The sequence below is a fragment of the Halyomorpha halys genome, unplaced genomic scaffold (assembly GCF_000696795.3).
Source record: "Halyomorpha halys isolate HHAL.00 unplaced genomic scaffold, Hhal_1.1 Scaffold12.1, whole genome shotgun sequence".
Lineage (NCBI taxonomy): Eukaryota > Metazoa > Arthropoda > Insecta > Hemiptera > Pentatomidae > Halyomorpha > Halyomorpha halys.
The window spans coordinates 1,172,949-1,194,965 of record NW_027109908.1 but is presented as its reverse complement, the minus strand read 5'-3'; the positions used below and the strand labels follow the sequence as shown (position 1 = coordinate 1,194,965).

Genomic DNA, 22,017 nt, shown 5'->3' with positions numbered 1-22,017 from the left:
GCCAACCTGAAGCATGCTACTGCCACCACTCTTGGTAAAGTCAATGGAGGGCGCTTCTTAGGGTCTAGCAATACTGGCCATTTCTTGCCCCGACATTCTCCTCAACTCCTTTCTTCTGCTCTTTTAGTGATAGCGCTTCGGGCCATTTCTTTCGTCATGTCCATGGAGATAGGAAGAAGCGGCTGTGGTTGGCTAGCCCCTATCCGTGCTAGTCAATCCGCCTCCTCATTTCCGTGTAGCCATTGCATCACCAATACTTTAAGTATTTCCCTTTTATTTTCTATAGTTTTCCAGCATTCAAGAATTCCAGCATTTGCCGAGGGATGTCCAGACGCTATTGCCAGCAGTGCTGACCTCAAATCCGACAGCAGAACTATCTTCTTTGCGCAGGCGTGAGTAAGCTTTTCTAAAGCCAAAGTAATAGCAGCTACCTCTCCATCAAAATTGGCTGCATTTGCTCCATCAGGTGCTGACAGTTGAAACAGGCTGCTATAGACTCCTGCACCCGCATTTTTGTTTGCTCCTGTAGCTGAGCCGTCGGTGTATATACGGATCCATTCTGGCTGAGGGTAGCGCTCGGCTATAGTGGCCAATGCCACAGTCCTTACTTCTTATGGGTCATGCATCTGTTGATGGGCATTATTAGATCCAGCACTATATCATACGGACACGTCCAAATGCTTTGTTTAGTCAAGTCAGGCAGAAACTCTCTTATCTCAAAGTTCAGGCCTAGGCTTGTGATAATGAATTTTGTTGTCTCAATAAATGTTAGCTGCATTTTAAGTCGCTTAGTATTACCAACAGGCCATCCTATAGTTGCCTATATCTTTCCTATTTTCTTATACTTTTAATAGCTGATAATTATACTTGTAATTTTTTGTCACTTATCTACCAGCATATAACTTATCCAGTGCTTATTGTATTTGATGGAAATTAGATTCAGACTCAAAATGGAAGCAGAGAAGAAAAATAATTAACCACTCAATGAAAAATATGAACCTTATCAATTACCACAATACTTTTGTCAAAATTTCCAAAAGGATGGTTGAAAAAATGGGACAGGAAACTGGGCCTTTCAAGGTTAAAAGGTACTCTATGATGGCTACAATGGAATCAATACTAGGTAAATATTTTTAATAAAAATTTTTATATTATTACAATTTAAATAGTAGAAAGCTTTATATTATTTTAATGTAATATTTACCTATTTTTTTAATAGTTTATTGTGACACCCTTAAAACAACTTCATCACAATAGAATATTTGTACAAATTGAGAGCCCTTGCCTCAGCTCCTCTCCGACCTCAAAATCTTCGAACAACAGACCATTCATCTTTACCATTGACCTACTACAGTTTAGAATTTTTCCTGTCTTAGTACATCCTTTTTTGAGATTCTCAATTTCAAAATAGTATCATATCATTAAAAAAAAAAAAAGAAACATAGAATGAAAATATGCAGGTGTTGTTATAATAAATTATGCATATCTCAAGAACTAATTTATATTGAAATAATAACAATTTAATTTCTATGAAGAGGTAAAAAAATGAACAAAACTTACTTCAAGATATGCCATCTAAGAAATATGAATAAAATAATTTTAAATTACGAAATGGCAGGATTAAATAAATATTTGTGCCATGGGCCTTCCCATACCAATAACTTAATCAGTAAATTAGTTTTATATATTTTAAGTTAAATAAAATGTTTTTTAATTTTTTTTTTCAGAAACTCACTTTGACTGTAATTTGAACTTGATAGATGACAATGAACTCTACGAATTTTTAGAATGGTAAATAAAACATTTTAACTCCCCTAATACTATATTAAAACGGTCTATTTTGAAATGAATGATTTGTACAACAACTCACACAAAAGGTAATTAGATGTCTGGTAATAACTATAATGCTTCAGAATCAAAATCCAAGTTGAAAATAATTCGAAACTTACCTCTTCCATAATCCAAAAGCCTCAGTTCTCCAGTGTTGGATTACAGCTAATCAAAAATACCTTAAAATACCTATATATTAATATTTTAATTATAATATTTAATTACTTTATAAATATTAATCTCTCATATTCAAGCTCAGAATGGAGCGGGGTGGTACAGTGAGTAAAGCATTGTGATACTAATTCCTAGGAAAGGGTTTGAATCTGGCTGTGGTATATAATTATTTACTCTGCTATGTTTGCCATGAGTAATCCTGTGGGTTTTATAATAATAATATTTTTAATTTATTATTATATTTTTAAAATATTATACGGTGAAATACCCTGAAATTTTCTGTAGTTGTTTGTTAAAAAGCTATAAAGGGAAAATTTATTAATGGCGTTGGTTACTAAGAAATACCCAAGGGGTGGAGTGTTGAAAAGCTAATAAAACGTTTCTTGGAAAACAATTTTTTGTTTGTACACGAATATGTATTTTCTTAAAACTCATGGTTAATTGTCTTTCAATAACATTAAATATTGTTGAATATTAATTTAATGAAAAGGTTAATTATATATGCTGATTAAGAAATTGAGAAAATAAATATGTTTCAAAATTTTAATATGTAGCTTGGATTTTATTCTAAATAAAAAGAATTGGTATTTTAAAGTTGATTATTCAAGCCTTATCCCGTAGGTTATAGATAATACAGTTTTATTGAATGTAAGTATATATGACTTACTTTATATATGTAATCGATTCTTCGATTTTATTTTATTTTTTATTATATAAAGGAGTGGTCCAGATTAGCGAATTCTACTGTACTTTAATTAGAATGGAAACATCTGTTTAAATTTTATTTTGAATTATATTTAGCTTTATTAGTTAATAAAATTATATTAATTTTTATTATAGGGGAATTGAAAAGGTTGCGAAAACATTCTTCAATCCTGTGTATGGTTTTTTCCTCAATATATTTGTTGCTGTTACCAGTATTATGAAGCCATTTAATCAAATAGTAGAATTTGTAAGTATTATAAAATAGTGATAATTATTAAAAATATAATTATGATTATTAAAAGAACAGTTAACAAATTAAGTTTGATCCCTAGCCAATTTGTATATCTGTATGCCAATCTATTAATAAGAATCTTTAGAAAAAAAAATTATTATGGATAACCAGATGGTAATATAAAGTGATATTTATATATATAATATATTTTTCAATATTAAATTTTATATTTGCGATGATCAATTATGATGAAGAATCAACATTACGCAATTGTTAAACAACATTTTAGGAAGCCTTAATATAACACTAAATCCTGGCATAATAAAATGATAGGCATTTCAACAAAAGTAGAAAATGTTTTAATATCATTTCTTTCCCAGAGTTACCTCTGATATGATTTTTTTTTAGACATACATTTGAGCATGTGACATAAAAGTATCCTAAATAAAATGAAACTCAATTTTAAATAATTTTCTTCTGTTTATGACATTTATAGATTTATAGACTGTTATAAATTTGTTTGTTAGCCATAAAAGAACATGTTGGCAAGTAAAACTAATTATTAAAGTTTATTTAAAATATTTGTGTTAGTTTAAAGTTTTCATTAAAGCAACTGAAAATTTATATTAAATTTTTTTTTTCAGCATTTTAGTGAAGTATTAGTATCAATACTACATTTTATGTTACCATTTGTCAATATTAAAAACAAATAAAAAAATAAATGATATTTGTGATAACATAATATTGTTTGAACTAAAAGAAATATAACTGTTAATTACTAAATGTTTAATTTTTGGTTTTAAGTTAAAATAAGAACAATTAAAAATGGATATTAAAATTCGTAATTAATCAAATGATGAAGTTATTTATGTTTATACATAAATATAATTCAATAACATGATATCAAATAAATTAATTAACTAAAATTGTTTTTGCCAAAAAAAAAAAAAATAGTTGTTTTTCTAAAATATTCATAAAAATAATCAGTGTACAAACCTGGAAATAAGTTTTTTTTAAAAATTTATTTATTGATATTTACAACTGTACATAAAATACATCAAGTAAATTTGAGGAAATCATAGCGGTATGGTACAAGCATGTAGATAAACTCCACATTGGTAGCAATCTAAAGGAAATAAGTAAATTCACAAATTCAAATGCAGATTTACGATGGGCAATCTGGATTCCTGGGAGATATCCTTATTTGAAATTATGAAAATTACAAACCTTTTGAGATATATTAATTTTTCTTATTAATTAATAAGTGGTAAACTTTAAATAAAAATATGTCCAACCTAAATATTTTTTTCCTTCTAAATTACATCCTTTTTTTTTTAATCTATTTTTGTTAGAAGAATGAAAATAATTGCTGATGGGCACCAACTGTCTAAAGCCTACACTGGTAAAAAAACAAAATAATGAAACACAATTAAAAACATGAAGTAAAATGAATCCAACTCTGTTGAAAAACAAAGTTTTATGTGACTGAGGGAAGTAAGTAGTAAATTGACAGTTTTCAGTCAGGTATATCAGTATCCTGAGTAATGAAATGCAGCTACTAGGAATTTTACCCCTCTATTATAAACACATGAGGTATGCTGCTTTGTTAACACCTGTACCCCACCTGCCAACTCCAGGGCTTATACACAACTTCTACATAACAAAACTGGACTGTAATTCTCATGAAACAATAAAGCCACTCATTTGAAGAATAATTTAATTCATTACAAAACAAAACTAACATCATCTGATGACATAATAATAGCTAGAAATACTTTGCAAAGTCACCTTGAACTAGAACAATACTTCACTAAATGGATGATTAGTCTGAACACTGAAAAATGTACTTCAAATGTTTTTACTCTCAGACGCCCAACAGACCCACCAGAACTGATCCTCAAAAGTAAAAATGAAAAATGGAAACCTGCCAGTGAAACATTAAGATACCTGGGAATTCAATCTTTTCAAAATAAAGTCTTCAGAATTGGTTTGTAAGAAACAGCCTATTGCATTCGGAATTACAAATAGAGAATTACATAAAAAAAAAGTCCACTCCCAGATACCGACAGTTAAAAAAGGAGTGACCTACAACTTGGGAAACCCAACCACAACCCGAAGACTAAATCCCACACTATGGCTGGACGTCCTGTTATAAGTTCTATATTTATCAGTTCTGTTATTGTCACTCTAAAATTTTATTTTATTTTTTTTTTCTCTTCATCTTTTTCTTAAATTAACTTTATTATTTGTTTTTTCCATTAGAAGTCAATTATTTATCTTCTTAAATCCATAAAGGTGATTGTTTTTGTTATTAAGTTCTATTGTACTTTTATCTTTTATTAAGAATTATTATTTTAATCTATTTATTTTATCTTAATTTTTTTTATTTATGACATATATAGTTAGGGGTGTCTTTTGTATGAGACTGTATACCACCCCCATAATCAACTGTTAAAAAAAAAATGTACCCCACTTATTCCTGTCGAACAGATCCATTACTTAGGAGTACATCTCGACAAACGACTGACATGGAACCCTTATACAAGACTGAAAAGACAAGAAACTGCTCGTTGATTTAGACTATTACAACATTTACTAGATAAACAGTCTAAATTGCCAATCCATTACAAAAGACTGATCTACATAACTATTATAAGGCCTATCTGGACATACGGAGTTGAGCTTTGGGGCTCCACTAAACCATCAAATTCCTCCTGAATCCAATCCTTACAGTCCAAAATACTTCATAAAATCCTTAATGCTCCTTACTTTGTCACAAATCAAGTCATCCATCATGACCTCCATGTCCCATATGTTACCGATTTGGCCAAAACCAGATACCATTCCTTCCATGGAAAACTTCCCAACTACCCAAATCCACTTGTAACTTGGCTTCTCCTTCATTACCTAATAATCCTTCTAGGCATCTGAAAAGAAGATGGCCTCGGGATCTTCTCCTCTACAAATGCTATTGGAGTTCTATTAATGGGTAGATTCTCCACATGTTTGTATCATGTCTCTATCTCACCTACAACAAATTTACTTGTTGTATATATGTTATACAGTTGTAAATAACAATAAATAAATTATTAAAAAAAAAAAAGTTTTTCTACAGAAATAAACGTTTGGACTCCTCCTGAGTTGAAATAACCAAGTCTCCAAAAAATGTCTTTGTGTTTGAACAGAATAGCTTAAAAATAAAATTTCCTATGAAACTGAAATTAGGTATTTAAGGTGGGTTAATTTTGTATATGCCATATGTAATAGTGTGACAGCAACATAGTCAGTAATATTGACAAACTAGAAGTGCCACTTTATAGAATCGATTTTTAACATTTTTCTGATTTTCTCGAAAACAGCTCTAAAGATTTTTATTAAAATCAATATATCAAAGTATAATTAAGTGTCCTTATGTATGAGATAGTCCTTATCCTCATTGAAATAGTTTAACAGGGCTTAAATGTATCGTTTTTTTCAAAAAATCTTTCTCTAAAGTACCTTTAATTTTGTTTACTTGAAATAATTAACCATCATACATTTTTGTATATAATAAAAAATGGATAAATATAAATTATGAAGGGATTTGATAATTAACTTAAGAAGATAAGAGGGACATTAGTTATTCCATACTCAAAACCAATATCAGCAAATAAGAGTTGTAACATAGACTTATTATGAACTGTTTGAAAGCCAAATATTTTAGAAAAAAATATTATATAACATATAATAAAAAGTTATATAGAATGACGAAAAATGCATATATAAAACATAAGTTTGACTTAAACTAGCTAGCTCATGTGCATTGGGTTGTTTTGCTTCACCAGTTCGTTAAATCTTTTCTTGCCACCATAGTGATGAAATAATTTTTTTTTTTTAATTTAACTTAACCTTTATATATTTGGAATATGTAATTGAAGATGAAATTAAAATAATCATGTAAAGGTTCCTGCCCAACTCTGCTCCAAAACTCTGGAAAAGCAAAAAAAAAGTCTAAATATAAGAACAGTTCAACCTTTCACTTTGAACAGCCCTGATGAAGCCCTGCAAAGTGGGGCGAAACTTCGGACATTAAAATAGTTTAAAACTATTAGTTGTTTTTGTGACCGCAACCTTGATTATCTTCTTATATTTAAATTTTTATGGTCAACTATATATACATATACAAAAAAAAAAATCTATTTTAAAAGATTATTTAATCCTGTACAAAAAACAAAACAAGCATTATCTAAATCAGATAAATATTAGCAAAGATGGAAAATGGTTTTATCATTTTCTTGACATGTAAAAAAATAGATAACATTCAGTCAATAGACCTGTTAACACACACACTGTGTCTCAAGATACCTTAGAAATTGAAATTATTAATGCTGGTTCTCCTGATGCTCCAGAAGATTGGTAAGACTGTTTCGAAAAATTCGGTAAAGATAAAAATCTTCCCTGGGACAGGATTCTCTTTAAGTGTAACATAAGACGTTTAATATATATTTTAATAATGTTTAATAATATATAATATGTTTAAAATTTTAATTATCATTTCTAATTCATCAATGATCAGGTTTTAAAATTAAATTTATCTTGTATCATAGAATAACAAAACGAATTATAGAATTAGATTGGAGGATTTTTTTTTTATGCATCAAGGATTAACTAGTGGCTGTAAAAATTGTAAATATTTTTATTCTGTTCACAGATTTTGAAAAATACAACAGATAAACAGCAAATCATTACAAAAGGTTTGTTTGATTGGTGAATAATGATTAATCAATAATCTATACATTTCTTTAATTCATTATTTTTTAGAAGCGAGTAAGAATTTGTATGTGGAAGCTCTACTGCAACAAAATATTTCAGTTGATGGAAACTCTGAAGAACTCAAAAAAGAGATATTGGAATTGGTCCTTGTGGTATGTATAACTATGTAACAATACAGAAGGTTCATGTACTAAACAAATCTAATTAAAAGATACTAAAATATATTATTTAATTGTTTACAAGAAACATTTGCGATTGCAGTAATTTTGAAACAAATTTAACAATATTTTAATAGAATCTATGGTGAAGAGGGTTGTGAATATCCTGACAATCAAAGTGATACAAAAAGGAAATTTTTGATTTGCATGGCAACACTGATTCTACTTTAGTATTTTCACATATAGCAACTTCCCTCCCATTTCCTTCTAGACCAAAGGGTTTCACAATAAAACTTCATAACCAATACTGTGTTGTATTTTTAATTCACTGTCTCCTGGTATACTTTTATCCATTATGAGTAGGTATATTTTAAAATTTGTTGGATCTTTTCATAAGGCATAGAGTGAATATGTTGGTGTAAATATGTCAAATTTATATAAGTAATTCTAACATATGTTTGTATTCACAGTCTCCTGTAAATGTTGGTTTTGAAAATACCAAGCGATGGCATAAAGAGACTGAATACTGGAACTTGAATTAGAAATAAATAAAATTCAGATAAAAAGTGATACATAACTTTTTTTTTTATCATTCAATAACATTTTAGGGATTTATGTGAATTTCTCTGGTCTGGGTAGGCCTGAAATTTTGGCTTAAGTGTTGACATTAATGAAATAGGTTTTACTTATTTGTACTCTTACTCCCAACCGTGTATGTTCTTCTCTCAGAAAATTATACTACCATATTAACTTATAATTGTACCAACTGTTCAAATAGTAAAAGAAGGAGCTCGATGCAGTCCATAGAACATACATCTACTAATAATTTTAAAAATTAATTGATATGGAAACACATTTCTAAATCTCTTACTAATTAGTTAATAAATTCAGTAAAGTAATGAATTAGGTACTAGTCTGCAGGCACGAAAGTGAATGTAAATCCTGACTAGGTGCTAGCCACTGGTCCTTGAGATAGGAGAGAAGGTATAGGAAGGAGGAGAGATTCATAGGAGACAGAGGATTACACAAGAATGTACTGATCCACTATGTATACTGCTGCCCTCTATCTCCTAAGGAGGAGAATACAATGAAGTGGTTATTCATACCGAGGTTTTCCAATTTTTGCCAAGTCAAGTCTCTGGACTATTAAACGACATCGAAAAACACTATGTGTATAATGTTAGCTTTCAGTGGATCAACAGATTCTGTTATAATATTTATTCATTCAAATAATACATTAATGAATATTACAATATCTTATATAGTTGTTAAATGTGTGCAATTAAAGTATATATAACTAATAGTAGAAATATTAATTTATGGCATTTGCCTGGTGACAGTAGCAGTACCTGTGTTAGCTAGTAGGTTGCGTCATGCTGGGCCATAGTGGTTTTGGCTGCTGTAGTAGTAATGACATAGAACAAAGGTAGTGGTGTTGCTACAGTCTTAAGTGATCATTGGCAAATGTCTTATTTCTTATGTTAGTCAGAGGACTTGTGTCAGGGTGGTCTCCATCCATTCTTGAATACACGGTACACATTTAGGATCGTGAGCCAAGCCTATCTTGTGGAGATAACTCTGCAGGTTGTTGAGGTCAGTTGTCAGGCAAAAGCATGCTTCTGCATCTCTTCTTGGGACGTCAGATGGGATTGGGTTTTCTATTAAACATTTGTATCTTTTTCCTTTCACCTTCTCTATATGTGGTTCTATTGTTTCTCCCTTAACTATAGTTCTTATCATTCACCTATGTGGTATAAGGTAAACTGTAAACCATTGTAAACAATTTTTTTTCAAATTTTCCAAAAACTGAGGTATAGTGCAGCATATAAATCCAAATTTAACACAGAAAAACATTTCTAGTGGTCTTAGAATGGTTACCAGGCAACTAATTTATTTGATAAGGCAACTAATTCAATTTTCAACATTTCATAAGTGTCTGTTCAGTAACTAATTCAATTTTCAACATATTGCAAGTGCCTGTTCAGAAAGATAAATTTATTGATTGATAAAACAAAATTGAGGATTCCATCCGTTAGAGGAGTGTTCATTATTAAGGGATCAAAATCACTCTAAATCCAGGCCAGGACATTTAAAAATTTATATAAGAGGGGATTTCAGTTGAAAAAAGGTGTCAGTTAGGAGGGGTTTTAGCATACCTTAAAGTTATACTATGGTAGAAAAAAAACTTCAACTTTATTTCATTATTTAATTAGCTGTTTTCTTACAACAATTGGGTATAATAATAATCACACATTAATGCTAAAAATTTCAAATAAAGGTGTGTATTTAGGTGTGTTTCTGTGTTATGCATGATAGAAACCATTTTTAAAGTTATTTGCAGATGTATGTTCAAGGGGCTCGATTTCATTCTTACTTTCCTAACAGACAAACAGAAAAATTATGGATCAAAAAATGTAGGAAAAAATCGTAAATAAAATGTACTAGAAATTCCACCATTTTGGGAAAATTATCTTGATTAAACCCTAATTTTAACATAAAGCTGTAATTCCACTTATCCGCTGTAATTTTTTTTAGGGATCGCATACTGTTGGAATTTTAGTCAATACAGTTCTAGTTTTTCTGGCTACACTACCAGAGATACAAGAAAAAGCATGGCAAGAACAACAAAATATTTTTGGTGACTCAGACCGAGATCCGACATTCATAGATGTTAAAAATATGGATTATTTGGAGAGGTGATTATTTAAAGTTATTTTAATTTCAATGTATACTGTAATGTTATTTTTCTTCAAATTTAGAATATTTTTCTTTAAATGATATTTTTTATTCGATCCTGGTAGTATTGTCATTTTGTAATGTTTATTTTTATTTTTAATTTTAATTATTGTTTAATGTTTATTTTTTTTATTTAGTGTTATGATCTCCTCTTGTGAGGTTGTGACATGTCGTACATCAACCAACCTACTCGCTATAATTGTCTGTTTGATAAGTCAGATAAATAAGGCTACCATGGAGGGTGGGAGTAGAGGGTTTGATGCCGTTTTCCAATTTCAGGCGATTTTTAAATATTGCTCGATTAAACTATCTTAAAGTCTCCTCTTCCAGTTTTAAGCTAATATTTCAAAAGTGATATAGGGCCGTCGCCCTCCGGGGGTTTAGCAGAGCGGGTCCGGCGGAGAAGGATTGCCTTTTTTCTTAGTGTTATGATCTCCTCTTGTGAGATTGTGACATATTTTGTTTTAAAAAATAACAAAACAAATCATTTGATTAAATAGAGTATTTTCTATTATGGGATTAAATAAAAATCACATTATTAACTTGTTCATTAAAGTATTTTACTTTGCTTTTCTATGATTTTAGGAATAATTTGAAAGTAAAACAAGAACATATTGTTTTTAATAAGAAAAATGGGAGAGACTATTTATGAGTTTTAAATACACAAAAAGGCCATTGTAGTCTCAACAAATTTTTTTTTTTATTTAAGAATTGAAAAGAAAAAACTGGAAGATTCAATTCTTTCAATCTTTTTCAGCAATGCTGCTTGTTGTGAGATCTTTATGAATTTTTAAAATTTTGATAATGGGTTTTCATTTAAGGGCATTGTTAATTTATAAAATTTTCCAGTGCAGCAGGAATTTTTAATAGAATGAGATACTTATTTTATGGATTCTTATTAAAGTGTACTCAAAATACTATATCCTATATATTTTAATATTATAATCACTTTTTTTTTTTACTTTTTACAGGGTTATAAAAGAAGTTCTACGGTTTGTCACTGGGCCTTCTTTAGCAAGAAGAACTAAAGATGAAATAATTATAGGTAATTTAACTTATTGAAAGATCTATGATCTATACTAATTAACCTGATAGAAATATTTCCATGATTGAGCTTAGTGTTTTGTTATTATATTTTTTTAATGTTTGAATTCAAGTTCTTGAAGAACAAACACTATTAAGAATAATAAAAATAAGTATTCTAACATACAGTTATGATTTAATTAAAAAATGTATATATATCAAATATTACAACTCAAATTACAGCAGAAAGATATATAATATCCCTACTCTTATGATATAATAATAACAAAGACAGTTTATATTTACTATTGAAGTTTGTTTTTGTGGCGGCAGTGGGGGTTCAAATGAACTTTCCAAAACTCTGTCTGCCAGTATTAAATAAATAAAAAATTACCAATAAATAATGTTTTATTGAAAGGATAAATACAGAAATAAAGACAATTCCAAATAGCAGCATAAAAAGAATACAAAGGATATATTTTCTTGTTAAACATAAAAAAAATATACAAATTAAAAAAAAAAAAAGATAAAATTAAAATAAAATGTTTCTCAAAGGTATTATTTAAAGGGAAAATTTACTGATAAAAAAATTAAATATTGAATTAACAAAAAAACAGTTTATGGTTTGGAGCTTTGAACTCATGATCTTGCCGGATGCAAGTCACCGAGTTATCTTGTCTACCGTTTCATCTTTGATGAGTAGTTCTGATTGCTGAATGTGCCATTATGTTCCATTGAGGGCTGAATAACTAACAATTACACCAACTATTACTGTCTGGTGACTGTCTCAGTCTAAGTAAGTACTAGAGAACAAGTCCCTCCAGACAGTTATAGTTAGTGTAATTGGAACAGTCTACAATAACTGCTAATTGAAGACGAGATCCCTTGGTGACATGTACATGGTGAGATAGTGAATTCAAAGCCCCAAAACATAAACTATTTTTTTTTAATGATGAGAAGATAGTCGACCATCGATAATATATATGATGAGAAGATGGTTGAGGGTGCAGTCAATAAAAAACACAAATAAGTTGAGAGAACTTATTTAAAAGTGCCAATGTTTCCGCCTGAGTTTCTAGCCTTCATCAGTGCTAAGAACAAAGAACAAGATAACAACCAATGAAAACCAAAAAATAAAAAGAGAAAATAGAAACAGGATGGCACAAGTAAATAATTATACAGAATGAAAATTAGTAAAAATAAAATGATGAGAGTAGTGGAAAATAAAACGTTTAATTAAATATGTAAGTAGAATAATATAATTAAGGAAATAAAATTTTAAAATTATATAATGTAAAGAATCGAAGAAATATGAATATTTTAATTTAATAATAATTAAAAAATTAAAGTTATAGAAAGAAAAAAATAAATAAATAAAAGAAAATATATGTAATTAATGAACTGTGTAAGTATAATACTAGAATAAGGAAACAAAATATAAGGTTGAGGTAGACAAAAGAATTGAATAGAAAACAAGGCAATAATAATATGTGGTGAATATAACCAATAACGTGGGTAAGAAGAAATGAGAAGAGAATAGAGAAGGAGAAGGGGATTCAAGAAAGACTCTGAATTTACAAAGATAACGAAATTACCAGAAGGCGAGAATATGTTACAAGTTATTTGGATGGGTAAAAATAAGAGATAGAAGATATTTGAAAAACTTTTATTTGAAAGAGGAAAACGTATAAGAGGGCGACGACAAATGGTTATAGAGAATGTTTAAAATGTTAAAAAATATGTTATAAAGATTACAAAATTACCAGAAGGTAAAATACGTTACAAGTTGTTTGGGTGGGTAAAAATAAGCAATAGAATAAAAGAAATTTTTTTGTTAGTTCAATAATGTTTAATTTTTTTTATCAGTAAATTTTTCCTTTAAATAATACCTTTGAGAATTTTTTTTTTTTTAAATTTGTATATATTTTTTTGTATAATGAGAAAATATATCCTTTTTGTTCTTTTTATGCTGTTATTTGGAATTTTCTTTATTTCTGTATTTATCCTTTAAATAACACATTATTTCTGGGTAATTTTTTTTTACTTATTTAAAACTGGCTGGAAGTTTTGGCATGTTTGTAAGGAAGTACTGTTACTAGACCAATGTTTGTGCTTGGGGGTGATTTATGCTTAGAATTATGCTCGACCACCAGATTTTTATTCAATTAAGGGTACCCACTTAATGAGGTTGGGTGGATCCGGGAGGGCTCTGGAACCCATAGGCTGACTCACTACTACAGTGAAACAAAATGATTATCTGCCACAGCCTGAAACTTGAAACTGGATTCTTGGAGTTTGTAGCACAGTACCTTACCAATGAGCAACCCACTCCTACAAATTAATTAATTTTAATTCTAAATTTCTTTTGTAAATAGAATATATGTTGTGATACAACAAAGAGAAATGATTCTGCTGTGTTAAAATTGTGGACCACAGATCATCAATCTGCAATGTTCTTCGAATAGGTAGCTGATTTATGATTACAATATAAATAAATTGATCATTTATTCTATCTAGTTAGGGATGTCACACATTCAGTTAGATCTTTTTGGGATTGTGGAAAGAATAGAAAACTGTGTTAAAATGCAATAAACCCCAAGATAATTAAATATGCTGATACATCACATTGGCTTTTAGCCAACAATATGAAAAGAAACTAAGTTTTAGAAGAATAGTACTGATAATAAAAATGCATAACAATTTTTCATAATTTTTAGATGACATGATTATACCTCCAAAAACAACTGTCATTGTGTGTAGCCGGTTAATGCATATGGACGATGATTACTGGAAAAATGCATCTACGTTTGATCCAGATCGATTCCTGGAGAATGAACCATCCAAAAGCTATAAGCATTCATTTTCATTCTTTGGCCTCGGCACTAGAAATTGCCCAGGTAACATTAAGTATTTTATATTAATTTGATCTATATTACATGATGAACATAATTGGTCCATCTATTATAAGAATTATTTTATTCATTAATCTAGGAATGATTTAAAAAGGAAATATCCATATGAATTTCAGCTAAAAAAGAAAAAAAAAATCTCTGAAGAAACAATTATTTGGGAATATTCTCATCTGAATAGTTGCTGTCTTCTCTGTTCCAACATTATATAATTCTGTAGATTTTTAAGTAACAACTGAAACTTTAACTCTTAATTTTAAGAATTATTTTCACAGTCTTGGTTAATGTGTATAGGAAGGAGATAGAAATCAACAAATAGATAACTTCCTAGAGAATTTACTACTATGTATAAATAGTTGTAATTATTACTATGTGGAAATATAAATGGCAGATTCCATTGAAAGTGATAAGTTTCATGGTCACAAGTCACAAAATTTACCATATTTTTTCCTACCTCCTAAAATTTTTATTTATAAACACTTACAATCTAGGCCTTTCTATTGCCACACCCCATTAAAAGGAAGAGGAAGGGTTTGCTGAAGGCGGCTCAATGGTCTCAGTATAGCTGGGGGGATTTCATAGAACTGGGAGGTGACATTCTGCCAGTAGATTTACCATAAAAAATATCACAAGTGTAAATACTTCTCCAAAAATCTGAAGAAGTATTTGTTGTATTGTTTTTGTTTTTAAAATTTTTAACATTTGTTGTATTGTTCATTAAAATAATTGTTAAATGATTCATATTTATTATTTAGATATTTTAATTCTTAAATTATTTTAAGAATAATATTTTAAAATCGCTAGAATACATCATATGGTTTATATGAGTTGTTATTTACTAAAAATTAGACATACAAATATACATGAGACAATTATTTTTAAATTAATGGTGAGAGTCTTGGATAGCAGGTCCGTTATACTGGACAAACTGCTTATATAACTTTTTCAATTATTTTTCTGTAAAAAATATCAATCAGCTTAATTATGAATGAAAAATTCAAATTCAAGAGAATTGGGAACATTAAAATGTTGGAAATCAGTCAAAATATTTGGGAAATTTCAAATCTTGTTCTTTTTAATAAATTTTTACTGTATTACCTCTGAACATGCTCCTGGAAGCTGGAGGTAGGTTTGAAGACTGTTTGATCATGTCAATTATAAACCATATTTTCATTATTGTTACAAATATAAGCACTATTTTTTCTTACACCCCTACCTGGTCATTTCTGACATATTGTAGGGAGGGGAAGGGAGGAGAGATTATCCTATAGGTACCCAACCTATAAATAAAATTGAACCTATACAGGTTGGAATCAAACTGGTACTATTGCAGACATAAGGCTGAGGCACAACGGCCTCCACAAGCCCCATTCTTGAACATACTATTCCTTTTATCAAATATAAGTCATAGATATCTTCCCAGTCACTTCCAAAACATTTGAAGGATTTTCTATCTCCCAACGGCTTTATAAAAGTCAATAGAAGAAAAATGATTCAGACAATTGTTATGATCGTTCAGTATTAATTACTAATACGACTGGAGATCAATTGTTGTCTTTTTGAGTATCAAATGGGATTAAGTAATTGGAAAATTTTGAATTGACTAAAAACAATCATTTCACAATTATGAGTAGAATATTGATATCTATTGTAATAATTTTTAATTATTAAAAATAAAAATAAAAAGAATCTTTGCTAGTTTTATTAACTTTTTTAAAAAATATAATAGATACTTGGGTTCAAATTAAGAACTTTAATACCAAATGGATAATATAATTTTATTATACAAAAGACTCTTAATCTCAGGGCGTATTGTTGCTAGGCAATCAGAATACAAACTCTTTTATTATTAACTTAATTAAATTAATATCTCTGTTACAATTTGATTTAAATTTAGTTATAACCAAACTAACCAAGCTCTACGATCTTCTTTTCGTTGATTCCTGGTGTCTTCTTTTTTCTTTTGTTCTGGCGTCCAAAATGGCTTCCTACTCTTGCTGGACAGAAATTCATGAAGACTTCATCCTGGAGACATCCTTTCACCTCTCTCTCCACACAACGACTGCCCATTCCCTCCAAAAACAAAACCTGCCTTGAGGTTACATGTAAACATCGATTTTTGCACAACAGTTAGGGATTTTTGCAAATGATTTATTTTCTGAATATTATTCATTTGCACTATTTCTTGATTTCTATTTTTCCTTTAATTTACTGTATTTTCAATTATGATGGGAAGAGTTAAAATAGTTTTTATGATATTTGAATCTGCTCAACGTGGCCTTGATTCAATGTACCGCCATCTTGGTTCTGTTTTTGACTCACGAAGTTATTATAAACAATGAAACTTGGTTAGCTTGCTTTTTGGATAAACAAAACAAATGAATATCAAAATGATACATAAAATAAAACATATTAAAAACCCTTTATACATCAAAATATACTATTTACACAAAAAGAGCATATTACACTATATATAATCTTACTGCTTTGGTAATTGTTTTAATCGGTAGAGATATTGTTTTGTTTTTTACTGATCCAGCATTACCTTCTTTTTTAGGTATGAACTATAGTTATAATGAAACAAAGGTCATGTTATCAACAGTATTAAGGCGTTTTAAAGTTGTCTCTGATAGAAGATTTGAGGATATCAAACTGTCTGCCCAAATTATGATGAATATAACAGAAGGGCAAAACATATCTATTGTAAAAAGAAAAACTTGAATAAAATATTTCTTTATATATAATATGTAATCTTAATACTTAGTATAAACTATTTTTTTATGGTAGATGTATAGCAATATTTGTTATTTTTTAACAAATAAATTTCTTATTTCACGAATTAAAATGGTTCAAGTTTCTCCAAACATTTCTACATTTAGAAGTAAAGAATTAATTATAAAAGTAAAGACTTTATAACAGTAATAGTTTATCAAGCTAAAACTTTTCTGATAGTTTCACAATACCCAATCCAACAAACTTAGCCAGTAGCTGAAATATGAACCCAATGGTCAGCAATAATACTTTAATCATATCATCTTCAGAGCCTTAATACTAGAATGGTATTGTTGAGTAAAATTTCCTCCTTGTGGAATTTAAATTATTCCCTCTACCATTTTCATGTAAGAAAAGTGTTCTGATAATCGAAGCTTCAAAGATAAAAATTTAAAATGGAATCTTGCTGGTGAAACAATGAGATACCTAGGAATTCACCTCGATCGCCGACCTTTCCTTGAATCGCCACATCAATATCAAACTAACTCAAACCTACGCAAGGTTAGCAATGCTATTTCCTATCCGAAATAGAAAATCCAAATTAAAACCAGAAACTGCTATTCTTATTTTAAAAACAATTCTCAGGCCACTGCTGATGTCTGGGGAGCAGCATTCTTTACAAAAAGGGAAAAATGACCATCTTTTCAAAAGAAAGTCATAAGAATTGCAGAGGATGTTCTTTGGCTTGTAAGAAACAGCCAATTGCATCGGAAATTACAAATAGAGACAATAGAGGATTATATTAAAAAAAGGTTCATGAAGTTACATTCCCAGTTACTGACAGTTAAGAAAGCAGTGACCTACGACTTGAGAAACCCAACCACAACCCGAAGACTGAAGCCCAGGCTGCTGCAGGACATCTTGTTATAATAGGTTCTGTATTTATCAGCTGTGCTATTCTCACTCTAAAATTTTATTTAATTTTTATTTCTTTTCATCTTTATCTTAAATTAACTTTATTATTTTTTTTTCATTAGAAGTCAATTATTTATTTTGTTAGTTCCATAAATGTCATTGTATTATTATTAACTTTACTTTTACCTTATATTAAGAATCATTATTTTATCTTAATCTTTTTTTATTAATAATATGGTATACATTTAGGGATGTCTTTTGTATGAGACCTCATACATTAACCCTGTAAGGCCCAACAGGCCCATCTGGTTTTAAATAAATGAAATTAAAAAAAAAATTGATATTTCACTAAAAATTGCAACATGGAACAATTATTCTGACAAATTTAGATTTCAGAAACAATAACACAAGAATTAAGTGAGTCTATGATTGCTCTATTTTATAACAAGGAAGGCAACTCAATTTATTAAAGGAATTAGTTTATTAATTACGGGACATTTGGTTAATACTACTAAGAAAAACCAAGAAGGGAATATGAAAACTACACTCTGTAGGATATCTGACTACAATCGTATGTGGAGTAAGAGTTCCACAAAGGGTATGCTGGAAGAGCAGATGGGACTGATGAGTACTAACTCTGGGTTACATAATCTGGTGTATAGAATGGATGGGAGACTGAATGAGATTTGAGAAATAACAGAACTGCATAATCTGAAGAGAGGTGTAGCCAATGGTGTTGTAATAGGAGGATTAAAATAAATTCCAACAAATCCCATCAAATTATCTTTACCCTACATCATAAGCCTATTGACTGCCCTACAGTATACTTCGATAATGTTGCCCTTACCCCTGTTGAACAGATCCGCTACCTTGGACTACATCTGGACAAACGAATAACCTGGAATCCTCACTCAAGACTGAAAAGACAGGAAACTGCACGCCTATTTCGACTATTACAGCACTTACTAGACAAACGGTCCAAAGTTCCAATTCATTACAAAAGACTGATTTACATGACAATTATAAGGCCTATCTGGACATACGGAGTTGAGCTCTGGGGCTCCACTAAACCTTCAAATTCCTCTCGTATCCAATCCTTACAATCCAAAATTCTCCATAAAATCCTAAATGCTCCCTACTTTGTCACAAATAAAATCATCCACAAAGACTTTAATGTTCCATTTGTAACCGATTTAGCCCGAACCAGATATCAATCCTTCCATCACATACTCCCTAACCACTCAAACTAATTAGTTTCTAATCTTGCTTCTTCATTTATTCCGGACAATCCTCAGGGGCGTCTGAAAAGAAGATGGCCTCGAGACCTTATATTGTAAAAATGTTTTTAAAGTGCTACCAGCTGCGGTTGGTTTCTCTACATGCTTGTACTATACCGTTATGATTTTCTCAAATTTACTTGATGTATTTTATGTATAGTAATAAATATCAATAAATAAATTTAAAAAAAAAAATTAGGTTAGTTCAAATAGATGTTAGGATAATGTATTTCACTAAACTGGAGTAATATTTATTATGTTTTGGAAAAGGCCCTGAGACAGTGATAGGTCGTTGCTCCTTATACATAAGATCAGCAGGCAGCTGTATATTTTGGAGTCACCCTTGATAGACACCTGATGGTAGCTCGCCACTGCAACATGATGAAGCAGATCAGGACCAAGTCTTACAGGCTTAATCACCTTCTAGCTACTAATCTCTCTCTCGCCTCAAATTAATGATCTACAAAAGTGTGCTGAGGCCAGCCCTGCTTTATAGAGCACCTGTGCTAACATGGCACCTATGCTAACATGGCACCTGTGCTAACATGGCACCTTCATTGGTCAAGAGGCTGCAACAGTATCAGAGTAGTATTATCAGTCGTATTGTGAGGCATAGTTCACTAAAAAAGAGCAAAGAGGGACCACATGCACACGAAACTTAACCTACCAACTGTGACAGACTTTATCACGAGAAAGCACATAAAAAGTTTTGAAAGCCTCCAGTACTGTACGAACCCACTATTCAGGACTCTGACACCGACTGGACGGCCACAAAGATGGCAGACAAACATGAACAGACTCAGTCTGGACTGATAAGTGACTAAATTATTTCTGACTCGACAAACCTGGTGAGCCCCGTCACTACCAGACACACAAACTACTACTCTTTTCCATAAGATCGAATATCCTCATCCCCCCTCCAATGCAGAAAAAGGGGCTACTCTCAAACAGTTCTTCCTGTCATGACATAAACCCAACGCACCCATGGGGCTTTGAAAAAATATACATATATGTGGGTCGGATTTAAGTAATCCGAATTTTTCGGTTTCATATAAAGTCGGGGTCGGGATCTCATTTTTTGATGCCTCCCCTTGCCGCGGATACCGGAAAACCCCGAAGACGCCGCGACTGCAATGCCGCCCCAGCCTAAGCACCATGCAAGCTAGGACCTGGCCTGCCCCTACCATCACGCCAGAGTCCAGGACACTCTGGCCAGCCACTGAGGAAGAAAGACGTTCTTTCTGACACCAGGCGAATATTCCTGGTCTTCACCGTTTCGCCCACCGCACACCTGGACGAAGGAAACAGGCATGTGACACGGAAGTGACCGCGACAGTGAAACTTCCGACAGTCACTCAGATAAGCCAATACAATTTATGAGACCCCAATGCTCTTTTTTATATTATTATAGATAAATCATTTAGACTAACAAATAAACCAGTTTGCCCCTCCAGGGAATTCACTTTATAAATAAAAAGAAAATACATGCATGTTGTTTTGAATGAAATGTCTCACATTTTCAATACCACCCCTTTTCCACACTAGTTATTATAATTTTAAAATGCACTCGGGATACCTGCAGTATAGTACGAGCAGGTCCCGATGTAAACAATGTGTTTTTTTAACGAAAGTCTGTGGAAATCTTCAGAAGACACGGATACGTACGGACCTATCCGTGTGTGGGATTTTTATTCACTAAAACGACTGCCCCTAACCTATTCATTCCTTTCCACGGGACAGCCGTGTGTGTAAGTTATTGCTGCTTTGTTTTGATTTTATTTAGAATTGGACGTGTCCCAAAGAAAGTTCCGTAGACTGCAGTTACTTTCTAAAGAAATTAACATCGTCCTACAGACTTTGGTAAAGCTAATACAGTTGCCCAAATTAACACCAGTGTACTGTTCGATCTATTGAATACCTCAAACACAAAACAAAAAAAGTTTATTAGATGTGCCGCTGTTCTCAGATATGTAGGCATTTATGCTGTAACATAATACCCCGTAAGAGCCCGTGGGAAAAAAAGGTAGTTAACTCACCCCAATTTCCGATTTCATTAATGTATACTACTTATAGTTAGGAGTAAAAATTGATGAGTATGCCAATCCAGTTCAGGGCAGTATAAAAATGGCGGCAGTTCCAAAAAGTAACAAAAACTCAAAAAATGCAGTTATTTCATAGCTCTTGGTTCTTGGTTCATATGAAAATACGGTTGCTACAGACCCAAAAGAAACCTGTCTGCCAAGCTAGTGCTGTGCGCGCGTTCCTAAATTCAACTATGGAAACTCGAAATTAGAATTTATTTTCGGTTAGTTATTTATATTAGGGTTTGTCGGTTTTTAAAACCGGGTTTTAAAAACCGTTTTTTGGGGGGAAATTATGAAATTCGAAAACAGTTTTTTTAGTAGAAAATATCGGTTTTCTATAAAATATCGTATTATTATATCAAGCTTTAAAAATGATTAAGCCTAGTTCGGTTGCAAGTGAGAGGGTATTTTCTATTTCGGGAATTTTGTAAATAAACTAAGGACACTGCTAAATAGCAAATCGATAGACGTCCTCTGTTTTCTGAAATCATATTTCATTAAACAAAAAAA

At 30.8% G+C, this 22,017-nt stretch overlaps 1 protein-coding gene across 2 annotated transcripts in view; it reads left to right on the top strand.

The window, feature by feature from the left end:
• Positions 1-17,312, top strand: part of LOC106679066 (cytochrome P450 4C1) — a 29,312-nt gene extending 12,000 nt beyond the window's left edge. Inside the window, exons 5-13 of one of the 2 annotated variants that reach the window (XM_014418005.2) lie at positions 938-1,123; positions 1,728-1,791; positions 2,845-2,956; positions 7,632-7,674; positions 7,742-7,845; positions 10,387-10,547; positions 11,559-11,632; positions 14,328-14,507; positions 17,077-17,312. In XM_014418005.2, coding sequence (XP_014273491.1) covers positions 938-1,123; positions 1,728-1,791; positions 2,845-2,956; positions 7,632-7,674; positions 7,742-7,845; positions 10,387-10,547; positions 11,559-11,632; positions 14,328-14,507; positions 17,077-17,240 — 1,088 coding nt within the window. In that variant the 3' untranslated portion in view covers positions 17,241-17,312. The remainder of the gene's footprint in view (positions 1-937; positions 1,124-1,727; positions 1,792-2,844; positions 2,957-7,631; positions 7,675-7,741; positions 7,846-10,386; positions 10,548-11,558; positions 11,633-14,327; positions 14,508-17,076) is intronic. The other variant, XM_067048069.1, reaches the window with a different exon arrangement.
• The last annotated feature ends 4,705 nt before the right edge of the window (positions 17,313-22,017 follow it).